The 20,460-nt window shown below is 43.6% G+C and overlaps 1 protein-coding gene and 7 non-coding genes across 8 annotated transcripts in view; 1 reads left to right on the forward strand and 7 right to left on the reverse strand.

The window, feature by feature from the left end:
* The window catches only part of LOC115183508 (transmembrane anterior posterior transformation protein 1 homolog), a 40,296-nt gene extending 38,860 nt beyond the window's left edge, over positions 1 to 1,436 (forward strand). Inside the window, exon 14 of the mRNA XM_029744720.1 lies at positions 409 to 1,436. Coding sequence (XP_029600580.1) covers positions 409 to 677 — 269 coding nt within the window. The 3' untranslated portion in view covers positions 678 to 1,436. The remainder of the gene's footprint in view (positions 1 to 408) is intronic.
* A 10,695-nt stretch (positions 1,437 to 12,131) lies between these two features.
* On the reverse strand, positions 12,132 to 12,203 carry trnaa-ugc (transfer RNA alanine (anticodon UGC)). Its single transcript has one exon. It is a non-coding gene; the product is annotated as a tRNA-Ala (tRNA).
* A 1,139-nt stretch (positions 12,204 to 13,342) lies between these two features.
* Positions 13,343 to 13,414, reverse strand: trnat-cgu (transfer RNA threonine (anticodon CGU)). Its single transcript has one exon. It is a non-coding gene; the product is annotated as a tRNA-Thr (tRNA).
* Positions 13,415 to 13,880: 466 nt separating this feature from the next.
* trnaa-ugc (transfer RNA alanine (anticodon UGC)) lies at positions 13,881 to 13,952 on the reverse strand. The gene has a single exon. It is a non-coding gene; the product is annotated as a tRNA-Ala (tRNA).
* Positions 13,953 to 15,092: 1,140 nt separating this feature from the next.
* trnat-cgu (transfer RNA threonine (anticodon CGU)) lies at positions 15,093 to 15,164 on the reverse strand. Its single transcript has one exon. It is a non-coding gene; the product is annotated as a tRNA-Thr (tRNA).
* Positions 15,165 to 18,081: 2,917 nt separating this feature from the next.
* On the reverse strand, positions 18,082 to 18,153 carry trnaa-cgc (transfer RNA alanine (anticodon CGC)). The gene has a single exon. It is a non-coding gene; the product is annotated as a tRNA-Ala (tRNA).
* Positions 18,154 to 18,914: 761 nt separating this feature from the next.
* On the reverse strand, positions 18,915 to 18,986 carry trnat-ugu (transfer RNA threonine (anticodon UGU)). The gene has a single exon. It is a non-coding gene; the product is annotated as a tRNA-Thr (tRNA).
* A 465-nt stretch (positions 18,987 to 19,451) lies between these two features.
* On the reverse strand, positions 19,452 to 19,523 carry trnaa-ugc (transfer RNA alanine (anticodon UGC)). The gene has a single exon. It is a non-coding gene; the product is annotated as a tRNA-Ala (tRNA).
* Positions 19,524 to 20,460: the final 937 nt, after the last annotated feature.

Genomic DNA, 20,460 nt, shown 5'->3' on the forward strand with positions numbered 1-20,460 from the left:
CCCCCCCGCAGGTAACACACCCCCCCGCAGGTAACACACCCCCCCAGGTAACACCCCCCAGGTAAAACCCCCCCAGGTAACACACACCCCCAGGTAACACCCCCCCCAGTTAACACCCCCCCCAGGTAACACACCCCCCCAGGTAACACCCTCCTCCTCCTCCCCCTCCTCCTCCCCCCTCCTCCTCCTCCTCCCCCCTCCTCCTCCTCCCTCCTCCTCCCCCTTCTCCCCCCTCCTCCTCCCTCCTCCCCCCTCCTCCTCCTCCCTCCTCCTCCCCCTTCTCCCCCCTGCTCCCCCTCCTGCTGCTCTCGTCTCTCTTCCTGACATTAATATCGTTGTTGTTCAGAATCTGTTTAAATAAAGTTTAGAGGAATAGAATCTCCATGCTAACGGTTGCTAACCCACCAGGTGAGCCAATCGTAGAAGAGGGGGCCGTGTCTTCAGCGTCAGTCACTTGTCAGCCAACCAACCACCAGCAAGAGAGTCCCGCCTCCACTCTGCCAACCAGCCAATCAGACGATCACTTCCTGACCACGCCCGACGGCGAGGACGGCGACAAGGACATCTCCGCGGCAACGGGAGAGGAAGGGGAGGGGCTTAAACATAGAAACCCCGCCCCCAAGAAAGACTTATTGGAAATTGACCGCTTCACCATCTGTGGAAACCGCATCGACTGACACACACACACACACACACCACACACACACACACACACACACACACACACACAGACACACCATCACACACACACACACCACACACACACACCATCACACACACACACACACACACACCACACCATCACACACACACACACACCACACACACACACAGAGTCGACTGGCTGATACCATGGCAACTAGAGACAGGGCCGGGGGTTAAGAGGTTGTGGAGCGCGCTCAGATGGACTCGCAGACTGAACTCTGGAAGATTTTATTTATTATTAACAAACACGGCTGTTATGTCAGCTGTCGTAGTGAGGTCGTAACACTACATGAAGCTCCTGAAGGATCCTTACAGCCGGACGATGAAGAGGGTCGGAAGACGCTCTGATGATGAAGATGAGGATGATGAGTTTAACACAAACGGACTGGATGGTTTTTCCTCTAAAGATGTTTTGTCAATTTGTAAAAAAAATAAATAATTTAAGACAAAAAAATGTAATTTTAACAGGAATATCTGGACTTGAATCATTCAACCCCTGTAACTCTCTCCCCATCCTGTGTAGTAACCAATCCCCCTCACGCTACGTGACAAAGACACTACACTTCCTACAGGAAGTATTCACACACCTTGAATTTATTCCATATTTTGTTGTTGGAGCCTGAATTTAAAATGGATATATTTTGGGTCCCTGTCAGACACACAACACCCCCATAATGTCAAAGTGGAATTATGTTTGTCTACTTTTTTAATAAACAAGTTCATTAAAAAAAGGAAAATCTGAAATGTCTTGAGTCAATAAGTGTTCAACTCCTTTTGTTGTTGTGGAAAGTTCAAGAGTAAAAAAATGTGTTTTAGGCACATCAGTGTCATGGACTCACACTGTGTTATAGTAGTGTTTAACATGAGTTTTTAATGTTTACGTTATATCTGTACCTCACACACATACAATTATCTGTCAGGTCCCTCAGTCGAAGAGCGAAGAGCGAATTTATAACACAGATTAATGACCTTATTGACTTTGAGAAGATCTGCAAAGAGGAGTGGGACAAAATCCCTCCTGAGATGTGTGCAAAGCTGGTGGCCAACTACAAGAAACGTCTGACCTCTGTGATTGCCAAAACGGGTTTTGCCACCAAGTACTAAATCATGTTTTGCAGAGGGGTCAAATACTTATTTCCCTCATTAAAATGCTAATCATTTTATAAAATTTTTGACATGCGTTTTACTGGATTTTTTTGTTGTTATTCTGTCTCTCACTGTTCAAATAAACCTGCCTTTAAAATTGTAGACTGATAATTTCTTTGTCAGTGGGCAAACGTACAAAATCAGCAGGGGATCAAATACTTTTTTCCCCTCACTGTATACAACAGCTTCATCTCTGGACCACCAGAAGTCATGAAGCATCTACAGGACAAATACATCAGGGCTTTTCTGACTATCTTCAGTCTGTCTCACTTTCATTTACAACCAGGTAGAATATTGGAACGATGGAAGGAAGAGTTTTGGCACAAAATGGCGTCATTCCGTGTCTCAGTGGAGGTTTCTCCAGTTCCTCTGGGTTAGGAGGAGAGAAACTAGTGTTACTCTGGCTCAATGTTCTGGATTAGAGAGAGAACCTGTCTGAAACTAATTGCAAAAATCACTGAAGCTGGAGACTCATATCTCCCTCAATAACTTTAAGCATCAGCTATCAGAGCAGCTTACAGATCATTGCACCTGTACACAGCCCATCTGTAAACAGCCCATCCAACTACCTCATCCCCATATTGTTATTTTGCTTCTTTGCACCCCAGTATCTCCACTTGCACATTCATCTTCTGCACATCTACCTTTCCAGTGTTTATTTACTAAATTTTAATTGTTTCGCCACTACGGCCTATTTATTGCCTTACCTCCCTCATCTTACCTCATTTGCACACACTGTATATAGACTTTTCTATTGTATTATTGACTGTATGTTTGTTTATTCCATGCGTAACACTGTGTTGTTGTTTGTGTCGCACTGCTTTGCTTAATCTTGTCCAGGTCGCAGTTCTAAATGAGAACTTGTTCTCAACTGGCCGACCTGGTTAAATAAAGATGAAATAAAAATAAATTAAAAAAGTCAGGGAGCCGTTCGGTAGTCGCTACTATGTTAGGCGAGCAGGAGGCACGGCGTTCAGAAAAGCTAGCGGGCCGGGGCTAGCAGATGGGTCTTCTGCGACATTGCAATGGAAAAGCCTGTTGAAACCATATCGGACGATTATGTCGGCAGGCCAGTCGTGATGGAATCGGCGGGGCTTCGTGTCGGCAATAAAGGGTCCAGGCCAATTGTCAAAAGAGGTATTGTAGCCCACGAATTGGTGGGTATATGGGCCTAGCTCGAGGCTAGCTCAAGGATAACTGGTGCTTGCTTCGGGACAGAGGCGTTAGCCAGCAGTAGCTACTCGGTTGCAGCTAGCTAGCTGTGATGATCCGGAGTAGTGATCCAGAGCGGCAGGAATCCGGTGACGTGGTAGAGAGAAGCAGTCCGATATGCTCTGGGTTGATATCTTCGCTGTGCAGACTGGCAGCAGTTGACCGAGCTAAAGCTGGCTGGAGTCCGAGCTAAAGCTGGCTGGTGACCGAGCTAAATCTGGCTGGTGTCCGAGCTAAAGCTGGCTGGTGTCCGAGCTAAAGCTGGCTGGAGTCCGAGCTAAAGCTGGCTGGTGTCCGAGCTAAAGCTGGCTAGTGTCCGAGCTAAAGCTGGCTGGTGACCGAGCTAAAGCTGGCTGGAGTCCGAGCTAAAGCTGGCTGGTGTCCGAGCTAAAGCTGGCTGGTGTCCGAGCTAAAGCTGGCTGGAGTCCGAGCTAAAGGTGAATACCGCTAGCCGTGGCTAACAGTGACCTACTAGCTAGTAGCTAGTTAGCTGGCTAGCTCCTGATGGATGTTCCAGTTATAAGGAATAACAAATAGCAGATTCGTACCACATTGGGTGAGGCGGGTTACAGGAAAGTATATTTAGATCGTAGGTGGAAAGTCATATTAAAAATATATACGAAAAAAACCCGACAAAAACGACTACTTACACGGGACAAGACAAACACACGTCCGACTGCTACGCCATCTTGGATTATCGTGTGTTATAGTGTGTATGTTATAGTGTGTATGTTATAGTGTGTGTGTTATAGTGTGTGTGTTATAGTGTGTATGTTATAGTGTGTGTGTTATAGTGTGTGTTATAGTGTGTGTGTTATAGTGTGTGTGTTATAGTGTGTATGTTATAGTGTGTGTGTGTTATAGTGTGTATGTTATAGTGTGTATGTTATAGTGTGTGTGTTATAGTGTGTGTGTTATAGTGTGTATGTTATAGTGTGTGTGTTATAGTGTGTGTGTTATAGTGTGTGTTATAGTGTGTTATAGTGTGTGTTATAGTGTGTGTGTTATAGTGTGTGTGCTATAGTGTGTGTGTTATAGTGTGTGTGTGTGTTATAGTGTGTATGTTATAGTGTGTATGTTATAGTGTGTGTGTTATAGTGTGTGTGTTATAGTGTGTGTGTTATAGTGTGTGTTATAGTGTGTATGTTATAGTGTGTGTGTTATAGTGTGTGTGTTATAGTGTGTGTGTTATAGTGTGTGTGTTATAGTGTGTGTGTTACAGTGTGTGTGTTATAGTGTGTGTGTTATAGTGTGTATGTTATAGTGTGTGTTATAGTGTGTATGTTATAGTGTGTGTTATAGTGTGTGTGTTATCGTGTGTGTTATAGTGTGTGTGTTATAGTGTGTGTGTTATAGTGTGTGTTATAGTGTGTGTGTTATAGTGTGTGTGTTATAGTGTGTGTTATAGTGTGTGTGTTATAGTGTGTATGTTATTGTGTGTGTGTTATAGTGTGTGTGTTATAGTGTGTGTTATAGTGTGTGTGTTATAGTGTGTTAGTTATAGTGTGTGTGTTATAGTGTGTGTGTTATAGTGTGTATGTTATAGTGTGTGTTATAGTGTGTATGTTATAGTGTGTATGTTATAGTGTGTGTTATAGTGTGTATGTTATAGTGTGTGTGTTATAGTGTGTGTGTGTTATAGTGGGCCCCACCCCTCAGTTAAGCCCCGCCCTGTCTACATTTCTCCACCCCTCAGTTAAGTCCCGCCCTGTCTACATTTCTCCACCCCTCAGTTAAGCCCCGCCCTGTCTATTGTATTTCCAAGATGGCGGTAGCAGTCAGACGTCTTTGTCCTGTCGTGTCCCTTGTATATATCTTTTTATATATTCTTATTTTATCGCCTTTCCTTCCAGTTCTCTGCTGCCAATGACTGGAACGAATTGCAAAATCTCTGAAGCTGGAGACTTATATTTCCCTCACTAACTTTAAGCACCAGCTGTCAGAGCAGCTCACAGATCACTGCACCTGTACATAGCCCATCTGTAAACAGCCCATCCAACTACCTCATCCCCATACTGTATTTATTTATTTATCTTGCTCCTTTGCACCCCAGTATCTCTACTTGCACTTTCATCTTCTGCACATCTACCATTCCAGTGTTTAATTGCTATATTGTTATTACTTCGCCACCATGACCTATTTATTGCCTTAACTTACCTCATTTGCACTCACTGTATATAGACTTTTTGTTTTCTTTTGTTCTACTGTATTATTGACTGTATGTTTGTTTTACTCCATGTGTAACTCTGTGTTGTTGTTTGTGTCGAACTGCTTTGCTTTATCTTGGCCAGGTCGCAATTGTAAATGAGAACTTGTTCTCAACTGGCCTACCTGGTTAAATAAAGGTGAAATAAATGAAATACAAATATTTAACCATTTCTCCATTCCCCAAGTTAAGCAAAGGAAGGGCAGAGGCTGCGACTATAATTTATGTATTAAATTACTTTTCCTGTCGATGATTTTATTTGATAAATTTCCATTTTGTGTCCCTTTTCATCCAGAATAATCCAATATTATAAATATAAAATAATCCATATTTTCATTGATGAAATATTCAACAGACTGAACAGTCAAGTACCAATGAGATGAGTTAGCCTTAGTGTTGTTGTCATTCAGCCCCATCTAGCGTTGGTATGGAATAACTGTAGTACCTCAGCCTTAGTGCTGTTGTCATTCAGCCCCATCTAGCGTTGGTATGGAATAACTGTAGTACCTCAGCCTTAGTGCTGTTGTCATTCAGCCCCATCTAGTGTTGGTATGGAATAACTGTAGTACCTCAGCCTTAGTGTTGTTGTCATTCAGCCCCATCTAGTGTTGGTATGGAATAACTGTAGTACCTCAGCCTTAGTGTTGTTGTCATTCAGCCCCATCTAGTGTTGGTATGGAGTAACTGTAGTACCTCAGCCTTAGTGCTGTTGTCATTCAGCCCCATCTAGTGTTGGTATGGGTGCGTTCTCAGCCCCCTCCTGAGGAGGTGAGGGCCTACAGGGAGGAGGTGAGGGCCTATAGGGAGGAGGTGAGGGCCTACAGGGAGGAGGTGAGGGCCTACAGGGAGGAGGTGAGGGCCTACAGGGAGGAGGTGAGGGCCTACAGGGAGGAGGTGAGGGCCTATAGGGAGGAGGTGAGGGCCTACAGGGAGGAGGTGAGGGCCTACAGGGAGGAGGTGAGGGCCTACAGGGAGGAGGTGAGGGCCTACAGGGAGGAGGTGAGGGCCTACAGGGAGGAGGTGAGGGCCTACAGGGAGGAGGTGAGGGCCTACAGGGAGGAGGTGAGGGCCTACAGGGAGGAGGTGAGGGCCTACAGGGAGGAGGTGAGGGCCTACAGGGAGGAGGTGAGGGCCTACAGGGAGGAGGTAAGGGCCTACAGGGAGGAGGTGAGGGTCTACAGGGAGGAGGTGAGGGCCTACAGGGAGGAGGTGAGGGCCTACAGGGAGGAGGTGAGGGCCTACAGGGAGGAGGTGAGGGCCTACAGGGAGGAGGTGAGGGCCTACAGGGAGGAGGTGAGGGCCTACAGGGAGGAGGTGAGGGCCTACAGGGAGGAGGTGACGGCCTACAGGGAGGAGGTGAGGGCCTACAGGGAGGAGGTGACGGCCCTGGCAGACTGGTGCCTGGAAAATAACCTCTCCCTCAAGTTCAACAAAAGAAAATAACTGATCGTGGACTTCAGGAAACAGCAGAGAGAACACGGCCCTATCCACGTCGACGGGACCGCAGTGGAGATGGTGAAAAGCTTCAAGATCCTTGGCGTATCACCGACAATCTGAAATGGTCCACCCACACAGACAGTGTGCTGAAGAAGGCGCATTTCCCTAATCATTATGGTTGAAGAAATCCGACTTGGCCCTTAAGACCCTGACAAACTTTTACAGATGCACAATCGAGAGCATCCTGTCGGGCTGTATCACCGCCTGGTTACGGCAACTGCACCGCCCATAACCGCAGGGCTCTCCAGAGGGTGGTGCGGTCTGCACAACGCATCACCGGGGGCAAACTACCTGCCCTCCAGGACACCTACACCACCCGATGTCACAGGAAGGCCAAAAAGATCATCAAGGACATCAACCACCCGAGCCACTGCCTGTTCACCCCGCTATCATCCAGAAGGCGAGGTCAGTACAGGTGCATCAAAGCTGGAACCGAGAGACTGAAAAACAGCTTCTATCTCCAGACCATCAGACTGATAAACAGCTTCTATCTCCAGACCATCAGACTGGTAAACAGCTTCTATCTCCAGACCATCAGACTGTTAAACAGCTTCTATCTCCAGACCATCAGACTGATAAACAGCTTCTATCTCCAGACTGATAAACAGCTTCTATCTCCAGACTGTTAAACAGCTTCTATCTCCAGACCATCAGACTGATAAACAGCTTCTATCTCCAGACTGATAAACAGCTTCTATCTCCAGACCATCAGACTGATAAACAGCTTCTATCTCCAGACCATCAGACTGTTAAACAGCTTCTATCTCCAGACTGATAAACAGCTTCTATCTCCAGACTGATAAACAGCTTCTATCTCCAGACCATCAGACTGGTAAACAGCTTCTATCTCCAGACCATCAGACTGATAAACAGCTTCTATCTCCAGACTGATAAACAGCTTCTATCTCCAGACCATCAGACTGATAAACAGCTTCTATCTCCAGACCATCAGACTGTTAAACAGCTTCTATCTCCAGACTGATAAACAGCTTCTATCTCCAGACTGATAAACAGCTTCTATCTCCAGACCATCAGACTGGTAAACAGCTTCTATCTCCAGACCATCAGACTGATAAACAGCTTCTATCTCCAGGCCATCAGACTGTTAAACAGCTTCTATCTCCAGACCATCAGACTGATAAACAGCTTCTATCTCCAGACCATCAGACTGGTAAACAGCTTCTATCTCCAGACCATCAGACTGATAAACAGCTTCTATCTCCAGGCCATCAGACTGATAAACAGCTTCTATCTCCAGACTGATAAACAGCTTCTATCTCCAGACCATCAGACTGATAAACAGCTTCTATCTCCAGACCATCAGACTGGTAAACAGCTTCTATCTCCAGACCATCAGACTGTTAAACAGCTTCTATCTCCAGACCATCAGACTGATAAACAGCTTCTATCTCCAGGCCATCAGACTGATAAACAGCTTCTATCTCCAGGCTGATAAACAGCTTCTATCTCCAGGCCATCAGACTGATAAACAGCTTCTATCTCCAGGCCATCAGACTATTAAACAGCTTCTATCTCCAGACCATCAGACTGATAAACAGCTTCTATCTCCAGACCATCAGACTGATAAACAGCTTCTATCTCCAGGCCATCAGACTGATAAACAGCTTCTATCTCCAGACCATCAGACTGATAAACAGCTTCTATCTCAAGGCCATCAGACTGATAAACAGCTTCTATCTCCAGACCATCAGACTGATAAACAGCTTCTATCTCCAGACCATCAGACTGTTAATTAAACAGCTTCTATCTCCAGACTGATAAACAGCTTCTATCTCCAGACCATCAGACTGATAAACAGCTTCTATCTCCAGGCCATCAGACTGTTAAACAGCTTCTATCTCCAGGCCATCAGACTGATAAACAGCTTCTATCTCAAGGCCATCAGACTGATAAACAGCTTCTATCTCCAGACCATCAGACTGATAAACAGCCATCACTAGCCGGCTTCCACCTGGTTACTCAACCCTGCACCTTAGAGGCTGCTGCCCCATAGACATGGACCCACTGGCCACTTTAATAATGTTTACATACTGCTTTACTCATCTCATATGTACAGTTGAAGTCGGAAGTTTATATACATTTAGGTTGGAGTTATTAAAACTCATTTTTCAACCACTCCACAAATTTCTTGTTAACAAACTATAGTTTTGGCAAGTCGGTTAGGACATCTACTTTGTGCATGACACAAGTAATTTTTCAAACAATTGTTTACAGACATGATTATTTCACTTATAATTCACTGTATCACAATTCCAGTGGGTCAGAAGTTTACATACACTAAGTTGACTGTGCCTTTAAACAGCTTGGAAAATTCCAGAAAATGATGTCATGGCTTTAGAAGCTTCTGATAGGCTAATTGACATCATTTGAGTCAATTGGAGGTGTACCTGTGGATGTATTTCAAGGCCTACCTTCAAACTCAGTGCCTCTGCTTGACATCATGGGAAAATCAAAAGAAATCAGCCAAGACCTCAGAAAAAAATTGTAGACCTCCACAAGTCTGGTTCATCCTTGGGAGCAATTTCCAAACGCCTGAAGGTACGACGTTCATCTGTACAAACAATAGTACGCAAGTATAAACACCATGGGACCACGCAGCCGTCAAACCGCCATACACACACACACTCTCTCACACACACACACACACACACACATCAGCTGATATCACAAAGTGATGTACAGAAACCCAGCCTAAAACCCCAAACAGCAAGCAATGCAGGTGTAGAAGCACGGTGGCTAGGAAAAACTCCCTAGAAAGGCCAAAACCTAGGAAGAAACCTAGAGAGGAACCAGGCTCTGAGGGGTGGCCAGTCCTCTTCTGGCTGTGCCGGGTGGAGATTATAACAGAACATGGCCTAGATGTTAAAATGTTCATAGATGACCAGCAGGGTCAAATAATAATAATTATCTACATGTACAAATTACCTCAACTAACCTGTACCCCGCACATTGACTCTGTACCGGTACCCCCTGTATATAGCCTCCACATTGACTCTGTACCGGTACCCCCTGTTTATAGCCTCCACATTGACTCTGTACCGGTACCCCCTGTATATAGCCTCCACATTGACTCTGTACCCCCTGTATATAGCCTCCACATTGACTCTGTACCGGTACCCCCCTGTATATAGCCTCCACATTGACTCTGTACCCCCTGTATATAGCCTCCACATTGACTCTTACAGATATCCTGGTCCAGCCTGATATATCCCTGACTTGCTCTGTTATTTTTTTGTTAACTCTTTCCAATGTGTCTAGTAATTATCTTTTTTGTTTTCTCATGGTTTGGTTGGGTCTAATTGTGTTGCTGTCCTGGGGCTCTGTTCACAAACACAAACAGACCCCACAGACCCCACAGGACCAGCTTGCTGAGGGGACTCTTCTGTCTGTCTGTCTGTCTGTCTGTCTGTTGGTCTGTCTGTCTCTTTCTGTCTGTACCTGTACGCCTTGAAACAGACTCAGTTGCCGGTTCATGTTCTGTAACAGTTTCCAGCTCGTTACGATGAGGAGCCGAGAGGAAGCTATTGTGTCGTTAGTGTAATGTGGGGATTTGACCACAGGGTGGTGCTGTTGTCTCACATATTATTCTGCATTGTTAGTGTAATGTGGGGATTTGACCACTGGGTGGTGCTGATGTTTCACATATGATTCTGTGTTGTTAGTGTAATGTGGGGATTTGACCACTGGGTGGTGCTGATGTTTCACATATGATTCTGTGCGTTAGTGTAATGTGGGGATTTGACCACTGGGTGGTGCTGTTGTCTCACATATGATTCTGTGTTTGTCTATGTAAAATGACTTAACCAACCCGGACCTGGACCACACACCCACACCACTGAATAGCAGGCTAGTGATTGCTTTGCAATGCTTGCAGTTAGCCACTGATTCCTTCCAAACCACACATTGTTGAACTTAAGATTTCCAACTTGTTGTGTAACGTTAATGTCCAACGGCCGATGAGCACCGATATGGCGATGTATCTCTCCTTTCTCCGAAAATGTGCACTTTGTTCACTTCCCTTCATTGAAATGACTGGTGTAAGAAATATGGTGGAAACTCCCACTAGTCCATGCCTCCACCAATCCTATTCTTTTAGATTTGTGGGAAGAAGTGAACAAGTGGACACTTCGGGAGGAAGGAGATCATCATTGGTAGAAAGTTAGAAGTGATATTATAGCACACACTGTGTGAAAGGTTGCTGCTCTGTCAGCAGTTTCCTGTGGAGTTTTTCAGTTTGCTGTAGTGTGTTCAACCACTGATCTAAGATAAGTTGCTGAGAAGTTTATCTCACATCAAAGTCCTAATGAACTAATGACATAGAGGTCATATAGTCTAGCAGTATTTCCCACTCTACAGTCCACTCTCCAAGACAGTAGGCTGGTATAGCTCAGTGGAGCCCCAGTTACAGACAGATATGATACCTGCAGTGATATTGATGATCCTGTTCTGGAGCACACGTATGATTCTCTTATACCGATATACACTTGTGACATGTTTTAATATTGTTAGATATATTATAATTTGCAGGGCTAGTAAAATAAAAATCTGTCTCAAAGCAGGACAATGACGTGATCACCTGTAAGTATAATTCTCCATCTGGGGATCTTTTTTCTGTTGTGACCTGAGTCAAGCTCAACAAGCCTGATGCTATATGTCAGGAAGAGAGGTAGGTAGGTAGGTGTTTGGGTGCTGGTTGCTGGGTACTGGGTGGTTGATACTGAGTGGTGGGTGCTGGGTGGTGGTGCTGGGTGGGTGGTGGGTGGTAGGTGATTGGGTGGTGGGTGGTTGGTGCTGGGTGGTGGGTGGTTGTCACGAGAATTTTCATCCCAATGTTATTAACTCAAAACTCACTATATGCTTTGACCAATTCTCCAGAGGTTGTAAGGCCCCTGGTTAATAGAAGAATTAGACAAAGTCCCAGAATTCTGCAAAAGGTTAGTTCATTATTCAGCTCTACAAATCATACAAGCACATAGCCATTTATACCTAACATTTGGTCATACCCCTTATAAATGCCCCTCGTGTTCTTTAACAGTTCCCCTTTTCCTTGAATGTCTCAGCTTGTCCTATGCACACACATTTATAGAATTAGTATGATAATCACTCAGTTATATATTTTCAGGGTGGAATCATTTAGTCAAAACCTTAAATGTATAAATTATTTTATCAGTGGTGGGTGCTGAGGGTGCTGGGTAATGAGGGTGGTGCTGGGTACTGGGGTGCTGTCTCCACTAGGGCCCTGTCAGCCAGCCGTCTCCACTAGGGCCCTCTCAGTCAGTCATCTCCACTAGGGCCCTCTCAGTCAGTCGTCTCCACTAGGGCCCTCTCAGCCAATAATTTTAAATGGAGAAGCTGGGGATTGAACCCAGGACCTCATACATGCAAAGCATGCGCTCTACCACTGAGCTACATCCCCTTTCTGGGAAAGAAAAAAATGTTTAATTTTTTTATTTTATTTCATCTTTATTTAACCAGGTAAGCTAGTGGAGAACAAGTTCTCCTTTAGAACTGCGACCTGGCCAAGATAAAGCAAAGCAGTGCGACACTAACAACAACACAGAGTTACAAATGGAATAAACAAGCGTACAGTCAATAACACAATAGAAAAAAAGAAAGTCTATATACAGTGTGTGCAAATGGCATGAGGAGGTAAGGCAATAAATAGGCCATAGTAGCGAAGTAATTACAATTGAGCAAATTAACACTGGAGTGATAGATGAGCAAATGATGATGTGCAAGTAGAAAAACTGGTGTGCAAAAGAGCAGAAAGTAAATAAAAACAATATGTGGATGAGGTAGGTAGATTGGGTAGGCTATTTACAGATGGGCTATGTACAGCTGCAGCGATCGGTTAGCTGCTCAGATAGCTGATGTTTAAAGTTAGTGAGGGAAATATAAGTCTCCAGCTTCAGCGATTTTTGCAATTCGTTCCAGTCATTGGCAGCAGAGAACTGGAAGGAAAGGCGGCCAAAGGAGGTGTTGACTTTGGGGATGACCAGTGAGATATACCTGCTGTAGCGCGTGCTACGGGTGGGTGTTGTTATCGTGACCAGTGAGCTGAGATAAGGCGGAGCTTTACCTAGCATAGACTTATAGATGACCTGGAGCCAGTGGGTCTGGTGACGAATAGGTAGCGAGGGCCAGCCGACTAGAGCATACAGGTCGCAGTGGTCATATCAATACAATTTACCTTTTCTTTACACTGTTCTAATGAATGTACATTTCCATAATATCAGCTATCTTCCATAAAGGTCGAACAAGGATTGAACCCATGTGCTTCAGTTTACAGAAACAGATGATTTAGCATATCTATTTCCTTCTTAGAATGTCAACATTCTGGAAAGTGGGAGTTGTGCAAAAGATAATTTAACAACTAAATACACTCAACAGAGAAGTTGGGGATTAACGTTGGACCGCATACATGTAAAGCACTGGCTCTACCATAGAGATACATCCCCTTACTATAATAGCTGTGTTGCAATATTGATACACCTTGTTTTTCTGGAAAGTCCTCCAATAAAAGCACAGGTCCATGATATCAGATGTGTTTCATACAGGCACGGACGGGATTTGAACCCATGATCTTCGGTTTACGAGACCGACGACTTACCACTTGGCCACCATGCCACTCTACTCTAGAAATTATACATCAACATTCTGGAAAGTAGTAGTTGTGTAAATGTGAATTTGGCACACAAATAAACTCAGTGGAGAATCTTGGGATTGAACCGAGGACCTCATACATATTTTGCATGCACTCCCCCTCTGAGCTTCCATCCCATTTCATTTGCAGATAAAATGCAATATTAATACAATGTACTTTTTATATACACCACTCCATTGAAACTACAATGAAATGATAGCAGCAATTCTTAAACCAGGTACAGACTGGGATCGAACCCATGACCTTCAGTTTTTGAAAATGACGCCATAAAAGTTGGCAACAATTCCACTTCTGTTCTATAAATGTACGAACAGGGATTGAACGCATGTTCTTCAGATTACAAGACCAAATTATTTAGCACATCTCTGTTTCCTGCTTTGAATTTCAACATTCTTAAAGTCGGAGTTGGGTCAATGCAATAATTTTAAATGGAGAAGCTGGGGATTGAACCCAGGACCTCATACATGCAAAGCATGCGCTCTACCACTGAGCTACATCCCCTTTCTGGTAAAGAAAAAAATGTTTCTTTTTTTAATTTTATTTCAGCTTAATTTAACCAGGTAAGCTAGTGGAGAACAAGTTCTCATTTAGAACTGCGACCTGGCCAAGATAAAGCAAAGCAGTGCGACACAAACAACAACACAGTGTTACAAATGGAATAAACAAGCGTACAGTCAATAACACAATAGAAAAAAAGAAAGTCTATATACAGTGTGTGCAAATGGCATGAGGAGGTAAGGCAATAAATAGGCCATAGTAGCGAAGTAATTACAATTTTGCAAATTCACACTGGAGTGATAGATGAGCAGATGATGATGTGCAAGTAGAAATACTGGTGTGCAAAAAAGCAGAAAGTAAATAAAAACAATATGTGGATGAGGTAGGTAGATTGGGTGGGCTATTTACAGATGGGCTATGTACAGCTGCAGCGATCGGTTAGCTGCTCAGATAGCTGATGTTTAAAGTTAGTGAAGGAAATATAAGTCTCCAGCTTCAGTGATTTTTGCAATTCGTTCCAGTCATTGGCAGCAGAGAACTGGAAGGAAAGGCGGCCAAAAGAGGTGTTGGCTTTGGGGATGACCAGTGAGATATACCTGCTGTAGCGCGTGCTACGGGTGGGTGTTGTTATCGTGACCAGTGAGCTGAGATAAGGCGGAGCTTTACCTAGCATAGACTTATAGATGACCTGGAGCCAGTGGGTCTGGTGACGAATAGGTAGCGAGGGCCAGCCGACTAGAGCATACAGGTCGCAGTGGTCATATCAATACAATTTACCTTTTCTTTACACTGTTCTAATGAATGTACATTTCCATAATATTAGCTATCTTCCATAAACGTGGAACAAGGATTGAACCCATGTGCTTCAGTTTACAGAAACAGATGATTTAGCATATCTATTTCCTTCTTAGAATGTCAACATTCTGGAAAGTGGGAGTTGTGCAAAAGTTAATTTAACAACTAAATCCAATCAACAGAGAAGTTGGGGATTAACGTTGGACCACATACATGTAAAGTACTGGATCTACCATAGAGATACATCCCCTTATTATAATAGCTGTGTTGCAATATTGACACAACTTGCTCTTTCTGCAAAGTCCTCCAATAAAAGCACAGGTCCATGATATCAGATGTCTTTCATACAGGCACGGACGGGATTTGAACCCATGATCTTCGGTTTACGAGACCGACGCCTTACCACTTGGCCACCATGCCACTCTACTCTACAAATTATACATCAACATTCTGGAAAGTAGTAGTTGTGTAAATGTGAATTTGGCACACAAATAAACTCAGTGGAGAATCTTGGGATTGAACCGAGGGCCTCATACATATTTTGCATGCACTCCCCCTCTGAGCTTCCATCCCATTTTTTTATTGTTATTTATTTCATCTTTATTTAACCAGGTAGGCTAGTTGAGAACAAGTTCTCATTTACAATTGCGACCTGGCCAAGATAAAGCAAAGCAGTTCGACAACATACAACAACACAGAGTTACACATGGAGTAAAGAACATACAGTCAATAATACAGTAGAAAAAATAAAATAAGACTATATACAATGTGAGCAAATGATGTGAGATAAGGGAGGTAAAAGCAAAAAATGCCATGGTGGCAAAGTAAATAAAGTATAGCAAGAAAAACAATGGAATGGTAGATTTGTAGTTTGAAGAAAGTTCAAAGTTCAAATATAAATAATATGGTGCAAAGGAGCAAAATAAATAAAATAAATAAATACAGTAGGGGAAGAGGTAGTAGTTTGGGCTAAATTATAGATGGGCTATGTACAGGTGCAGTGATCTGTGAGCTGCTCTGACAGCTGGTGCTTAAAGCTAGTGAGGGAGATAAGTGTTTCCAATTTCAGAGATTTTTGTAGTTCGTTCCAGTCGTTGGCAGCAGAGAACTGGAAGGAGAGACGACCAAAGGAGGAGTTGGCTTTAGGGGTGACCAGAGAGATATACCTGCTGGAGCGCGTGCTACAGGTGGGTGCTGCTATGGTGACCAGTGAGCGGAGATAAGGGGGGACTTTACCTAGCAGAGTCTTGTAGATGACCTGGAGCCAATGTGTTTGGCGACGATTATGAAGTGAAGGCCAGCCAACGAGAGCATACAGATTGCAGTGGTGGGTTGTATATGGGGCTTTGGTGACAAAACGTATGGCACTGTGATAGACTGCATCCAGCTTGTTGAGTAGGGTATTGGAGGCTATTTTGTAAATGACATCGCCGAAGTCGAGGATTGGTAGGATGGTCAGTTTTACGAGGGTATGTTTGGCAGCATGAGTGAAGGATGCTTTGTTGCGAAATAGGAAGCCAATTCTAGATTTCACTTTGGATTGGAGATGATTGATGTGAGTCTGGAAGGAGAGTTTACAGTCTAACCAGACACCTAGGTATTTGTAGTTGTCCACAAATTCTAAGTTAGAACCGTCCAGAGAAGTTATGCTGGATGGGCGGGCAGGTGCAGGCAGCGATCGGTTGAAGAGCATGCATTTAGTTTTACTTGTGTTTAGGAGCAGTTGGAGGCCACGGAAGGAAAGTTGAATGGCATTGAAGCTCGTCTGGAGGGTTGTTAACACAGTGTCCAAAGAAGGGCCAGAAGTATACAGATTGGTGTCGTCTGCGTAGAGGTGGATCAGAGATTCACCAGCAGCAAGAGCGACATCATTTATGTATACAGAGAAAAGAGTTGGCCCAAGAATTGAACCCTGTGGTACCCCCATAGAGACTGCCAGAGGTCCAGACAGTAGGCCCTCCGATTTGACACACTGAACTCTGTCAGAGAAGTAGTTGGTGAACCAGGCGACGCAATCGTTTGAGAAACCAAGGCTACTAAGTCTGCCGATGAGGATGTGGTGATTAACAGAGTCAAAAGCTTTGACCAGGTCAATGAATACGGCAGCACAGTATTGTTTCTTATCGATGGCGGTTACGATGTCGTTTAGGACCTTGAGCGTGGCTGAGGTGCACCCATGACCAGCTCTGAAACCAGATTGCATAGCGGAGAGGGTGCGGTGGGATTCGAAATAGTCGGTAATCTGTTTGTTGACTTGGCTTTCGAAGACCTTAGAAAGGCAGAGGAGGATGGATATAGGTCTGTAGCAATTTGGGTCAAGAGTGTCACCTCCTTTGAAGAGGGGGATGACAGCAGCTGCTTTCCAATCTATGGGAATCTCAGACGACACGAAAGAGAGGTTGAACAGGCTAGTAATAGGGGTTGCAATAATTTCGGCAGATAATTTTAGAAAGAAAGGGTCCAAATTGTCAAACCCAGCTGATTTGTAGGGGTCCAGATTTTGCAGCTCTTTCAGAACATCAGCTGAATGGATTTGGGAGAAGGAGAAATGGGGGAGGCTTGGGCGAGTAGCTGTGGGGGGTGCAGTGCTGTTGAATGCAGTAGGGGTAGTTAGGTGGAAAGCATGGCCAGCCGTAGAAAAATGCTTATTGAAATTCTCAATTATAGTGGGCTTATCGGTGGTGACAGTTTCCTATCCTCAGTGCAGTGGGCAGTTGGGAGGAGGTGTTCTTATTCTCCATGGACTTTACAATGTCCCAGAACTTTTTAGAGTTGGAGTTGCACGAAGCAAATTTTTGTTTGAAAAAGCTAGCCTTGGCGTTTCTAACTGCCTGTGTGTATTGGTTTCTAATTTCCCCAAAAAGTTGCATATCGCGGGGGCAGTTCGATGCTAATGCAGAACGCCACAGGATATTTTTGTGTTGGTTAAGGGCAGTCAGGTCTGGGGAGAACCAAGGGCTATATCTGTTCCTGGTTCTAAATTTCTTGAAAGGGGCATGCTTATTTAAGATGGAGAGGAAGGCATTTCATTTGCAGATAAAATGCAATATCAATACAATGTAGTTTTTATATACACCACTCCATTGAAACTACAATGAAATGATAGCAGCAATTCTTAAACCAGGTACAGACTGGGATCGAACCCATGAACTTCATTTTTTGAAAATGACGCCATAAACGTTGGCAACAATGCCACTTCTGTTCTATAAATGTACAAACAGGGATTGAACGCATGTTCTTCAGATTACAAGACCAAATTATTTAGCACATCTCTGTTTCCTGCTTAAAATTTCAACATTCTGTAAAGTAGGAGTTGGTTCAATGCAATAATTTTAAATGGAGAAGCTGGGTGTTGAACGCAGGACCTCATACATGCGAAGCATGTGCTCTACCACTGAGCTACATCCCCTTTCTGGGAAAGAAAAAAATGTTTATTTTTTTACATTTTATTTCATCTTTATTTAACCAGGTAAGCTAGTGGAGACCAAGTTCTCATTTGGAACTGCGACCTGGCCAAGATAAAGCAAAGCAGTGCGACACAAACAACAACACAGTGTTACAAATGGAATAAACAAGCGAAAGGTCAATAACACAATAGAAAAAAAGAAAGTCTATATACAGTGTGTGCAAATGGCATGAGGAGGTAAGGCAATAAATAGGCCATAGTAGCGAAGTAATTACAATTTAGCTTTACCTAGCATAGACTTATAGATGACCTGGAGCCAGTGGGTCTGGTGACGAATAGGTAGCGAGGGTCAGCCAACTAGAGCATTCAGGTCGCAGTGGTCATATCAATACATTTTACCTTTACTTTACACTGTTTTAATGAATGTACATTTCCATAATATCAGCTATCTTCCATAAAGGTCGAACAAGGATTGAACCCATGTGCTTCAGTTTACAGAAACACATGATTTAGCATATCTATTTCCTTCTTAGAATGTCAACATTCTGGAAAGTGGGAGTTGTGGAAAAGCTAATTTAACAACTAAATACACTCAACAGAGAAGTTGGGGATTAACGTTGGACCGCATACATGTAAAGTACTGGCTCTACCATAGAGATACATCCCTTACTATAATAGCTGTGTTGCAGTATTGATACACCTTGCTTTTTCTGGAAAGTCCTCCAATAAGAGCACAGGTCCATGATATCAGATGTCCTTCATACAGGCACGGAGGGGATTTGAATCTATGATCTTCGGTTTACAAGACCGAAGCCTTACCACTTGGCCACCATGCCACTCTAATCTACAAATTATACATTAACTTTCTGGAAAGTAGTAGTTGTGTAAATGTGAATTTGGCACACAAATAAACTCAGTGGAGAATCTTGGGATTGAACCGAGGAACTCATACATATTTTGCATGCACTCCCCCTCTGAGCTTCCATCCCATTTCATTTGCAGATAAAATGCAATATCAATACAATGTACTTTTTATATACACCACTCCATTGAAACTACAAGGAAATGATTGCAGCAATTCTTAAACCAGGTACAGACTGGGATCGAACCCATGAACTTCAGTTTTTGAAAATGACGCCATAAAAGTTGGACAATGCCACTTCTGTTCTATAAATGTACAAATAGGGATTGAACGCATGTTCTTCAGATTACAAGACCAAATTATTTAGCACATCTCTGTTTCCTGCTTAAACTTTCAACATTCTGTAAAGTAGGAGTTGGGTCAATGCAATAATTTTAAATGGAGAAGCTGGGGATTGAACCCAGGACCTCATACATGCAAAGCATGCGCTCTACCACTGAGCTACATCCCCTTTCTGGGAAAGATACAAAAAAATCTTATTTTATTTTATTTCACCTTTATTTAACCAGGTAAGCTAGTGGAGAACAAGTTCTCATTGAGAACTGCAACCTGGCCAAGATAAAGCAAAGCAGTGCGACACAAACAACAACATAGAGTTACAAATGGAATAAACAAGCGTACAGTCAATAACACAATAGAAAAAAAGAAAGTCTATATTCAGTGTGTGCAAATGGCATGAGGAGGTAAGGTAATAAGTAGGCCATGGTAGTGAGGTAATTACAATTTAGCAAATTAACACTGGAGTGATAGATGAGCAGATGATGATGTGCAAGTAGAAATACTGGTGTGCAAAAGAGCAGAAAGTAAATAAAAACAATATGGGGATGAGGTAGGTAGACTGGGTGGGCTATTTACAGATGGCCTATGTACAGCTGCAGCGATCGGTTAGCTGCTCAGATAGTTGATGTTTAAAGTTAGTGAGGGAAATATAAGTGTCCAGCTTCAGCGATTTTTGCAATTCGTTCCAGTCATTGGCAGCAGAGAACTGGAAGGAAAGGCAGCCAAAGGAGGTGTTGGCTTTGGGGATGACCAGTGAGATATATCTGCTGGAGCGAATGCTACGGGTGGGTGTTTTTATCGTGACCAGTGAGCTGAGATAAGGCGGAGCTTTACCTAGCAAAGACTTATAGATGACCTGGAGCCAGTGGGTCTGGTGACGAATAGGTAGCTGTAATAAAGATAATCTAACGTTTTACCTAATGATATATAAGGAGGGCATTTGCACAACATGCTTCACAACAGCACACAACAAAATTCCAGAGACATATTGAGCAACCAACTGATACCAATCACGACCACACCCAGAGACAGATGGCTGACTTAAGCACTCACACAAAAATGTCAAGACATGAAAGCGCCCTAGCCACACGAACTGACCACTGGTGTAA

This window comes from Salmo trutta, unplaced genomic scaffold, assembly GCF_901001165.1.
Source record: "Salmo trutta unplaced genomic scaffold, fSalTru1.1, whole genome shotgun sequence".
Lineage (NCBI taxonomy): Eukaryota > Metazoa > Chordata > Actinopteri > Salmoniformes > Salmonidae > Salmo > Salmo trutta.